Source organism: Cicer arietinum, chromosome 7, assembly GCF_000331145.2.
Source record: "Cicer arietinum cultivar CDC Frontier isolate Library 1 chromosome 7, Cicar.CDCFrontier_v2.0, whole genome shotgun sequence".
NCBI lineage: Eukaryota > Viridiplantae > Streptophyta > Magnoliopsida > Fabales > Fabaceae > Cicer > Cicer arietinum.
Window position 1 is genome coordinate 3,988,208 of NC_021166.2, and position 10,658 is coordinate 3,998,865.

General features: G+C 28.9%; 3 protein-coding genes across 3 annotated transcripts in view; 1 reads left to right on the forward strand and 2 right to left on the reverse strand.

Annotated features, from left to right (window-relative positions):
• Positions 1-2,376, reverse strand: LOC101513209 (S-adenosylmethionine synthase). The gene is made up of 2 exons (XM_012717961.3): positions 2,061-2,376; positions 1-1,335 (listed from the first exon to the last, which is right to left on the reverse strand). The coding sequence occupies exon 2, from the start codon at positions 1,324-1,326 to the stop codon at positions 148-150; it is 1,179 nt and encodes a 392-aa protein (XP_012573415.1). The 5' UTR covers positions 1,327-1,335; positions 2,061-2,376; the 3' UTR covers positions 1-147.
• Positions 2,377-7,568: 5,192 nt separating this feature from the next.
• Positions 7,569-9,508, forward strand: LOC101513841 (autophagy-related protein 8i). The gene is made up of 5 exons (XM_004508037.4): positions 7,569-7,784; positions 7,868-7,923; positions 8,018-8,070; positions 8,460-8,578; positions 9,241-9,508. The coding sequence occupies exons 1-5, from the start codon at positions 7,745-7,747 to the stop codon at positions 9,327-9,329; spliced, it is 357 nt and encodes a 118-aa protein (XP_004508094.1). The 5' UTR covers positions 7,569-7,744; the 3' UTR covers positions 9,330-9,508.
• The window catches only part of LOC101513533 (uncharacterized), a 2,946-nt gene continuing 1,362 nt past the window's right edge, over positions 9,075-10,658 (reverse strand). The window contains exons 5-7 of the mRNA XM_073370657.1: positions 10,513-10,658; positions 10,113-10,279; positions 9,075-9,928 (exon numbers count right to left, since the gene is read on the reverse strand). The exon at positions 10,513-10,658 is cut by the window's right edge and continues 4 nt beyond it. Of these exons, the coding sequence (XP_073226758.1) occupies positions 9,771-9,928; positions 10,113-10,279; positions 10,513-10,658 (471 nt within the window). The 3' untranslated portion in view covers positions 9,075-9,770. The remainder of the gene's footprint in view (positions 9,929-10,112; positions 10,280-10,512) is intronic.

Here is a 10,658-nt window from a genome sequence, read left to right on the forward strand (position 1 = left end):
TTGAACATACAAACCGAGAGCACTATTTTTATTACTGATGAAAAAAATATATCAAAAAACAGAGAAGAAGGAGAGATACACGGAGAGGTTAGCAGATATTATAGTGGCAATAATAAAGGTTCAAAACTCCGAGCACAGAGAGGTGACTTAAGCCTTTTCCCATTTAAGAGGCTTCACCACTTCCCATGTGAAATCAGGATCATCCCTACCAAAATGTCCATAAGCAGCAGTCTTTAAGAACCTGCTATTCCCACCCCTCTTCAGATCAAGGTTGATAGAGATCATGCCGGGCCTGAAATCAAAGCTGTTCTTCACGATAGTGAGGATCTCTTTATCAGGGATCTTCCCTGTACCATATGTGTCAACAAACACAGATAAAGGCTCAGGCACACCAATAGCATAGGACACTTGCACAATGCACCTCCTTGCAAGTCCATTTGCAACAATGCTCTTAGCAGCTTGCCTCACAATGTAAGCTCCACTCCTATCAACCTTTGTTGGGTCCTTTCCTGAGAAAGCACCACCACCATGTGCACCCCATCCACCATAAGTGTCGATGATGATCTTCCGGCCGGTGAGACCGGCATCACCATGAGGACCTCCGATGACAAAACGGCCAGAAGGGTTCAAGTGAAAAATGGTCTTTGAATCGAGATACTTCTCAGGAATGACAGGCTTGATAACATGCTCTTTGAGATCAGCAGCAATTTCATCATTGGTGACAGTCTCGTCGTGTTGTGTAGAGATAAGTACTGTGTGGACACGAACAGGAACCATGGCACCTTTGTCATTGTAATACTCAACAGTGACTTGAGTCTTGCCGTCAGGTCTCAACCAAGGGCATGTGCCATTCTTGCGAACGTCGGTGAGACGAGCACCAAGCTTTGTTGCAAGAACGTGGCTCAAGGGCATCAATTCAGGAGTCTCGTCAGTGGCATAGCCAAACATGTGACCCTGGTCACCAGCACCAATTTCCTCAGGTCTTTTGGTGAGATGGCCATGTACACCCTGAGCAATATCAGGACTCTGCTGTTCAATATTGACAAGAACTTTGCAATTGTCAGCATCAAGACCAACATCATCCGAAACAAACCCAATTTTTCTGCAGGTGTCACGAACAATTTTCTCATAGTCAACATTAGCCTTGGTTGTGATCTCTCCAAATACCATAACCAAGTTAGTTTTGGTGCAAGTTTCACATGCAACCTTGCTGTCTTGGTCCTGTTCAAGGCATGCATCTAGAACAGCATCGGAGATTTGATCACAAAGTTTGTCAGGGTGACCCTCGTTCACCGACTCAGAGGTAAATAGAAATGTCTCTGCCATCTTTAATATCTGCACAATAAACCCACAACAAACAAATTACAAACTCATGACCAATTCACACAAAAAGTCTAATTTTTCCAACCATGCACAAATCAAGTATAAGTATAACTCAAAAACTTGCTAAAACCCTCTAATACCATTCATGATTCATGATCCATCTCAAGCCAAGATCAAAGTTTAACCATTTGCAGTATTTAGCCTATGAAACACTGAGTTAAACACAACCCTGACACATTGACACTTACAATAATTTGAAAATGGAAGAAATTGAATGTAACTAGTGTCAATGTCAAGTTGGACACAGACATGTGTTGTCATGTTAAACACAAATGTGTTGGACGCTAGACACACATTCAGAACCTTCAATAGAAGTATCTACGCCATGGTTTTAAATTGCAATCAACAACCACAACGGTAGCTGCAATATTATGGATTGCAACTCCCCACGATATTCACAATTCACAAATTTAAAACCATGGTCTGTGGTCCACAGTGTTTATCTAGTAGATTAAATTAATCTAAAATTTCCCCCAAAAATGAAGAATTGATAGACAAAACAACATAATAGCATGTAAATTCTACTAGATCTAAAATTAAAAATCGAATTTCAACATGTAACCACATAGATTAATAAAACACAGTGCAAGAATGAATATAATTAAGAAAGAATAAAAAGCAAAAGCAGAATAAAAAAACTAAGTGCAACTAGAAAGGGATGAAAAAAGAGAGAATACCTAGAAAGGTAGAAGAAGAAGAAGAAGAAGAAGAACAGTGGTTAGTTGGAGTTGTTGTGTACGAGTGTTGAGGAAAATAGTGAGTGTTCCATTTATAGGCAACAGAAGAAGTAACAAAGAAATGAAGTGACGCGTGAACAAGATTGGATTCTCGGTTAGGTTCATCCATTTGCATGTGCGTGCGTGACTCTGCCAAACCCATTTTAATTTACGGTTCAGATTCTGACTCGGAATTAATCTCAACCGTTGCTCTGTTTGTAAACAACTTGGTGAATTCATTCAGATGGATTTCATGCTGAATCAATATGCAATCTCTAACTTCCTTTCTTTTTCTATACATGGAAATGGATTCATATAGTTACACTAACAAACTCTCATACAAATAATTTAGATTTTAATTTTAAATAATTTAATAATATTAATATTCGTAAGGTCAACTATAACTTAACTTTAAGTATTATAAACAATCCGAGACATTAACATATTCTATTTAAAATGTAACTAAATGTATTAACTCTTTTTTAACAAAACTTGCTTATGTTAGAGATAATTTTAAAATAAAATCAAACTAAAATTTATTTTTCCATATTTGGGTGCCATTAGACATAATTAAATTTGTTTCTATAATTGATTTTAATTTGAAATTAATTTTTTTAATATAGATTTTTTTAACTGAAATTTATTGTACAAGTGACTTTTACTTCAATATATTCAAACATTAACCATTTAATAAGAGAAAATATTAAAAAAATGTGTTTACTCCTTGTCTTATTAGAATACTCCTTTGTATAGTCGTCAAATTCTTACATGGACATCAGACAAACTCCTTGTCTTGTCTTATTTAGAAGACTCTTTTGTATAAGTTACCTATATTAGGTAAAAAAATTGCACACATTAAGAAATATATCTTTAATTTAGTTTATTGTAATAAATATGTTAATAATATTCCACTATATTTTATATTTAAAATCTCTTCAACTTTTTAGTGTATGATTACTTTTTATACTCTTTAACCAATCATAACAAGAGATAAATATATATATATATATATATATATTTATATTTATATTTAAAAGAGATCATATGTTATTATAAAAAAATCATCGATGCATTGGAAAAAGATGCACAATTTGAAATAAATTTGATGAAATAGGATAAATAAATATAAAAAAGTAGTGAAGTGAAATAGATTGATTATTATTTATATCACAAGTTTTTAAAGAGTTTCATTACATATGCAATATTTTGAAATATCTGTATAAATAATTTAAGCATGTTAAAATTGAGACTAAAAAATGGAAAATAATATAATTAACATAATAGAAGGTTTTGAGATTTCCATAAAATTTTGAGAATATTTTATTACGGGGACGTTGTCAGCTACCTACCAATTATGGGATGGATATTAAAAAAATGTAAAATAAATATTAATAATTGATACTAAAAAATACAAAATAAATATAAACAATTTTAAGTATAAAACTTATTTATAAATATTCATAAGTGACATACACACGTGTGCACACACAAAATTATGGTATAAATATTTTTTTATAAAAAAAAATCATAAAATAAATGTTAAAAAATAATACAAATATTTTTCAATAAGACATACAAAAACGTAACACAAATATTTGTACTAATAAATAAATAAAATATAAAATAAATATTTATTACTGATACATAAATAATATTTTTTTGTTTGAAGTCTAAATGAAATATTTATAAAATATCAATAATGCATTACATGTGCGATAACACAAAGTTTTATTAGTTTGTAGTAAAAAGAAAAATACTTCTCAATATTTTGAGAGTTAAAATGTTTAAATGCTGATAAATTTTCTTAAGATACTTGTTAATAAAAAAATATTTTTTTAATTAAAAATATAAAAAAAATCATGTATATAATATTTATATTATTCTTTTTTTAAAATAAAATTATTACTTATAATTTATCAACAAATTGCAGATAAATTTTATTGTAAGGAATGGGAAGTCCACAAAAATTTAGTTTTGTGTGCACTAAAAAGTTGGTGACCTTTCCTCAAAAAAAATAAAAATAAAGTTGGTGACCTAATCAAATCTAATGCGTAGGTAGGTATTTCAGCACTTCAACGAACCACGTGCTATAGCCCTATAGCTTCGCCAACATATTGATTGTAATAGATTAAAAAACTCCTAGTCGTGAGCTTCAACGATGATGTATTTTAAAAGGTTAAGATCTGAATTCTTATTCAATGTCTCTAATTAAGTTATAAGATACTCAATCATCTCTTATGTTTCATAATATTGAATAGTTAGAATGTGATCTTGTAAATGCAATGGAGCAATTTTCTCTCTTTTTTTAAAAAAAAAATTATGTGTGTGTTGAAGCACTCGTATATATTTATTAAAACTTATATTTTGCACTCTAACTTTGGCATAAATTTAGCAAGAATATATATTTTCATGTTAAATTTTGTTGTTTGTTTGTTTATTGTTATGCTGGAATGACATAGCAACCTCCTATGTATTCTCCTTCCTTTCTTTTTAATCCATTTTTATCTTTTCAACAAAGATAATGTTTAACATTTGATCTAAAATCATTTATTTAAATTATTTTTTATTTTATTTAAACAAATAATATATATTTAATTTTTTTATTTATATTATTTATTTGTTTCGTCGTCTTAATGTGATGTTATGTTTGTTTGTCATCTTAATGCGGCGTTTTGATTTTTATTCATGTTGTAGTATTATTTGTTTTAGATGAATATTATAAATTTTGATCAAATGCAAATTTAATTAATAATTTTATAATCGTCGATATTATAATTCTTGAGATATGAATATTCTGAATAACTCAATTTTATTACATTTGTAGATATTTGATTGTTTTATATTATTAATTGATAAATTTATTTATAAATTCATTATTTTTTAAACAACTTTAAATTAATGTAATTTTTATCAATTTAAATAAATATCATTTTTTAAATTTAAATAAATAATGTTATTTTAATAAAAAAATATTAAATCTTGTTTTAATAGACACCAAAGCAATGTGTTTGGATAAAATTAGAAAGAGGTCTTGATGTCAGTGATAACAATTATTTATTTACCTGTGTGTTGAACTACTTTTTTTTAATTAAAAAACATATTCACTTATCTAAATTAATAGAAATTATATCGATGGAGAATAATATAATTAAAATTTGTTAAAATAATAAATAATAAATATATAATATTCAAGTTAATATATAAAATAAAAATATATATAATCGTGACAAATTCTATATATATATATATATATATATATATATATATATATGAAAGTTTTGAATTAATAACGTCATAATCATTAATTAAATCTAAATATACATTTCATCAAAGTTAATTTGTTATTTTAAATCAAAATATTTCATAAAGATAAAAATCAAACGCTGCATTAAGAAGGAAAAGAATTAAAAACATGAAAAACACTTATTTAATCAAAGAAAAAAAGTAAATTAAAAGGGTGATTGAGGGAAAAAAAATAGACTTTTAATCTACCCCTTTCAAATAAGAAAGAAAAAGAACAACTGTAAAAATAGAATTTTAATAGCAATATGACTAATAAATTGGCTTAACCATTGAATTAAAAAACAAAACAAAAATCAATCAATTTGTTATTTAATTAGACTTCAAGTACGCTGCAGCTGGTTGAAACAAATTAAACCATTGAACAGTCTAATTCAATTTAATGGACCATTTAGACCAAGTAACAAGCAAGTGAGATGTTTAGTCTCACCAAACACACGAGGTAGGTAGTAAAAAGAGTTAAAAGGCTTGTAGGTATTAAATTCACATCAAATTTGACCATTGATTATTTTGCACTACATGAGATGGGGTAGGTGGGTTATGGTGCCCCAACTTCTTAAAACCAACCCTCCTGAAAATGACAAATTTACATTATTTGTAAAAATCTTTCGTAGGTTTTGTCGGCTAATTAGAATGACATGTATACTTTGATCTTTGTAATAACAATTTGATGCCATTCCCCCTCACCACTCAATCTCTTTCTCCTTCTAAATCAAAACACTCACTTCCTCATCTATCAAAATTTCCACTTTTCTCATATATGCAACCAAATCTAAACAAAAGTACCAGAAAATTAGCAAGATCAATGTGGTGGACTTGAATTGTATTTTTTTTTTTTTTTTTTATAGTTTTTTGTTTGAATTTTTTGAAATTTGAAACTATTTGTATTTTCTGTTTGCTTTTTATTTGTTTCATTTTTTCTTCTCATCGTGTTCTCTGTTGGAATGTTTTTTTTTTTTGTGCTTATCCGAATTAATAAAAGCAACAATTCTTTTTTTGCTCAACGAGGATTCTTTCTCTCTATTTTTTCTTCTCCTAATCCTAACCATAAATGCTATCTATAGACTATATAGCTTTATTTATGTGGGGCACTCGATATAAAAATTTGAATTGAATATAAAATATTCGATTTTAATTGTAGAGGCTTCCTTGCCTATCTAAGATGGGATTTTTTTTTATCCCATCTGTCAATGATTGTAATTTGTCCTTATAATAAACAAAAGCAATAACTTAATTGACTCGTGCAGGAAAAATCAATAATAAAATAGAATTTATAACATTTATATTTATAAAAGTGTTAATGCAATGTGGATTAGTAAAAGTGTCGGTATGATCTGAACAATCATAGATTAGGGGAAAATTTCTTATTTTTATTTTATTTTTACGAGAGACTTTTAAAGTGATTTTTTTTACAGACTTAAAAAGTAATTTACTTTAAAAATAATAAAATCATTTTTGTTGATTATTATGCAATGCTCATTTTAAAATTTCTTAATTTTTATTAATGAGTAAATTAATATAATTTTATAAAATTAAAATATTTTCACAAAATAAATCGTTTTAAAAATGCTCATACGGTGATACAAAGTTTTGGTGTTATTTAATACATATGATATTATTAGAGTTTATTAAAATAATATATGTTGAAATAGTCTTAATCTAATATATAATAGAAAAAATATATTAAAATTATATATATTTCTAATTCTTAATTATAAGATATTCCAATTGAAATTAATTTAATTAAAATATAATTTTAGTTTTTTCTCTTTTATTATACTATTGTATTATAACGTTATGACATATGATTTACATATTTGTTTTGAAAAATATATATACACTAAAGTTTTTTTTGTTATGTTTGAGAAAAGTATATATATCGTAAACAAAAATTACATAATAAAATCAATAGCATGCATCCAAAGCATGCTAAATCCAATATTATATTTAAACCCCCACCAACATCTGTATGATTACTTACCATAAAAGGTATTCCAAAAAAAAGAAAAAAGTTGAAAATTTTATAGCAATAATGAGGGTGTGCAAAGAAGGCCCTTTAGGAAGCCCATGATGAAAGCCCATATATTTGAATGAATTAATTTTCTGGTACTTAACGTGTGTTGTTTCTGTTTATTGACGTTGACTTGCACGTTCATGCCAGAAAAAAATGACGGTGGACGCAACGGAATATAGAATCATTTATTTGATATCCATTGCAATTTCAGTTATAATTACAATAAATAAATAAATACTCACGCTCTGTTGATTCTTTGCTCTCTTTATAACCTGCTACCTCATCATTCACCATCATCATATCTTTTAATCAAACAAATATATCATATCTTATGGGCAAGATTAATTCCTTCAAACATGAATTCTCACTCGGTTCGTTTTCATTTACCATCTCAACATTATTAATTTATTATACATATATTGCATTGTTCTTTATGTATTATTATTCAAAGCAGATGAACGACGCAAAGATTCACAAAGCATCATAACTAAATACCCCGATCGAATTCCTGTATGTCTTTTTTACGTATTTATTATTCACAAAATTTCCTTTTTCTTTCCCTATATTTATTTTCTTGTTATTCTTCAACTGCGTATTATTGCAGGTTATTATTGAGAAATATTCTAAAACAGATTTGGCTGAATTGGACAAGAAGAAGTAGGTTTTGCCTTTTATGTTTTTTTTACTTTTAACTTTGCTAAATTAGGTTGTATAATATTAGTGTATACTTGTTCTGCCAAAAGCTCTAACTTGCATTAGCAATTCCCTTATTTTGGGGCTTTTCCAATTATGCTAATGCATTTCAGAATAGTCAACATCATCATTATAATTTACATGTTTTTTAGTTAGGCAAATCAAATCAAATTGTTAATTTTTGTGTGTCATAAATCATAATTTATATTCTTTTAATTAGGATTGCTTCCTTTATATATATTCTGATTTTTTTCACTTTATTGTAATAATAAGATTGAAAAATAATGCATTTTTTAATCCCAATTTTGACTGAAGAGCTTAATAATATCTTCTTTGTGTTTTCTGTGTTTTAGGTTTTTGGTTCCTCGAGATATGTCGGTTGGACAGTTTATTCACATTTTAAGTAGTAGGCTGCATTTGGCTCCGGGGAAAGCAATGTTTATTTTTGTGAAAAACACATTGCCTCAAACCGGTAAATGCACCTTATATTATCATTATAAACTTGTTAGAGTAGTAATTAGTTAAGTTTCTGCTTTTGTGGATTTAACTCCTCTAAAGTGACTAACTCAATGCATATAGCAAAGTAAAGTGTCAACGGCTGATGAATAAATCAATGGTTTATAAGGATTTAATTTATATACGCTATCTGTGTAGTTTTACGCTGACAGTGAATCACAGTAATTCGATGTTCAAAAATGCTTGACTTATATGATAACCACCTTTAAAGTAATAGACATGGGTAGTAATATTTGACACTTTCAGTGCATACAAATTAAACTCTTATATTATATGTAAATGCACAACAAATCATGGGTGATTGAAGTATTAACCGTTGATTTTCTCATTTTACTAACTATTCCAAGAGTATTTTTATGTGAGCCAAATCACGTCTTCTTATCTGAAAGAGAGGTATACCTTCGTGGGCGCGACTCCTCTAAAGTGAACAATTGAATAATGTAAATCATGGATAAATAAATCAATGGTTTATATTTTATGCAAATGTATCACAAATTCCGAAATATCAATTCTAATTTTCTCATTTTACTAACTATTCATATTAGATGAGCTATATCTTTTCTTCTTTTATGGAAGCTAATATATGTCTTGTTTGTGTCCTTGTGATTCCATCCACAGCTAGTCTTATGAACTCGGTCTACCAAACTTACAAGGACGAGGATGGGTTTCTGTACATGTGTTACAGCAGTGAGAAAACATTTGGTTAACTTGGTTGCATTTGATGATTAATTCCTTCAAGTATTTGCCAATTGTATATTGTTGTTTATAAATAAATTCAGTACATATTGTACTGTGTGTATGACATGACAACACCTGAATCTATAGTGTAAAAACAATGATAAGTTGTACTTCAAATAAAATGGATCTTTAAAGATTTAGCTAGCCATATTTCTTTTCATGTTAAGAAGAATTGGGATGTCAATTTCTAATTATAGAATATATAAATATATATATATATATATATATGTATGTAAATAAATTGAAGCCTATTACACTCATAGAAAGCAGGATGGACAAGGTGTAATGGATTTGCAGAAATCACAGAAGCACTACTGCTCATTTTCTTTGATTATTAGATACATCTGAGGCTTCACCAAATGTTTCACTGCAACTACATTCTTCAATAAAACATATGCCTTAAAACAATCTCAGGTCAAGGCATCAACCACTCCAAGAACTGTTACCTCAGCATCTACAAAGCAAGTGTCCTTTATCAGATACCCCAAGTATTGACTGGTGAAATTATTGATCAAAAGAAATCTGGTTGCGCCATGTTCATGGTTTGAGGCACTAAACCAGTAATTAGCTGCAAGTAGACGACAAAGAAAATTAAACTGTTGATTTTCAAATCAAACATATGCTTTTGTTTGCTTAGACATGCGAAAAGTGTTGTCCATAATATTAATAATTAATTATCAATTCAACTATTATTTTCTGTAGCTAGCATTTTTTTCTTGAGCAATTGCACCTCAAAGTATAACAAACTTTACCCTTCCCAGATTGATGCTTGGCTTGTTTCTGGTCAAGTATGCGTAATGTCGTCTGTGCATATATTTTGCAACCCGGTGGAAGGGCTGTTGGGTTATCTAAAGCTAGGTATAGAGCAAGATATCTGGCAAATTCAGTGCCTTTTCCTTTGGGATATAGTTTTATCTTCCTGCAAAAATCAGCATAAAGACTAATTAGGAAATTGTAGAGTTATCAAACATCAGGTTAGATTCTAACAAATGCTCTTTGGAAGGAATTAATCTTTCTGTGGAGTATGAATTCATCTCAACCTAAATCACCTAAATCAAATGACAGATTCAAAAAAACAAGGCGAGAAACTGAGAATCACACTGGAGTTCATTGATTCAATTTAGTAAGAAAAAGGAGCTTAAGTACTTGTACCACTTGTAATTTCCAGAATTGAATAGTTTAGAGTCATAACATTCTGAATCCAATTTTGAGAAGTCCTTAATTTCCCAAACGTGCTTATAGGGGAGGACATCCTTCATCATTATCAAAGATTCTCCTTTCCCTGTGTGGCTTTCCCT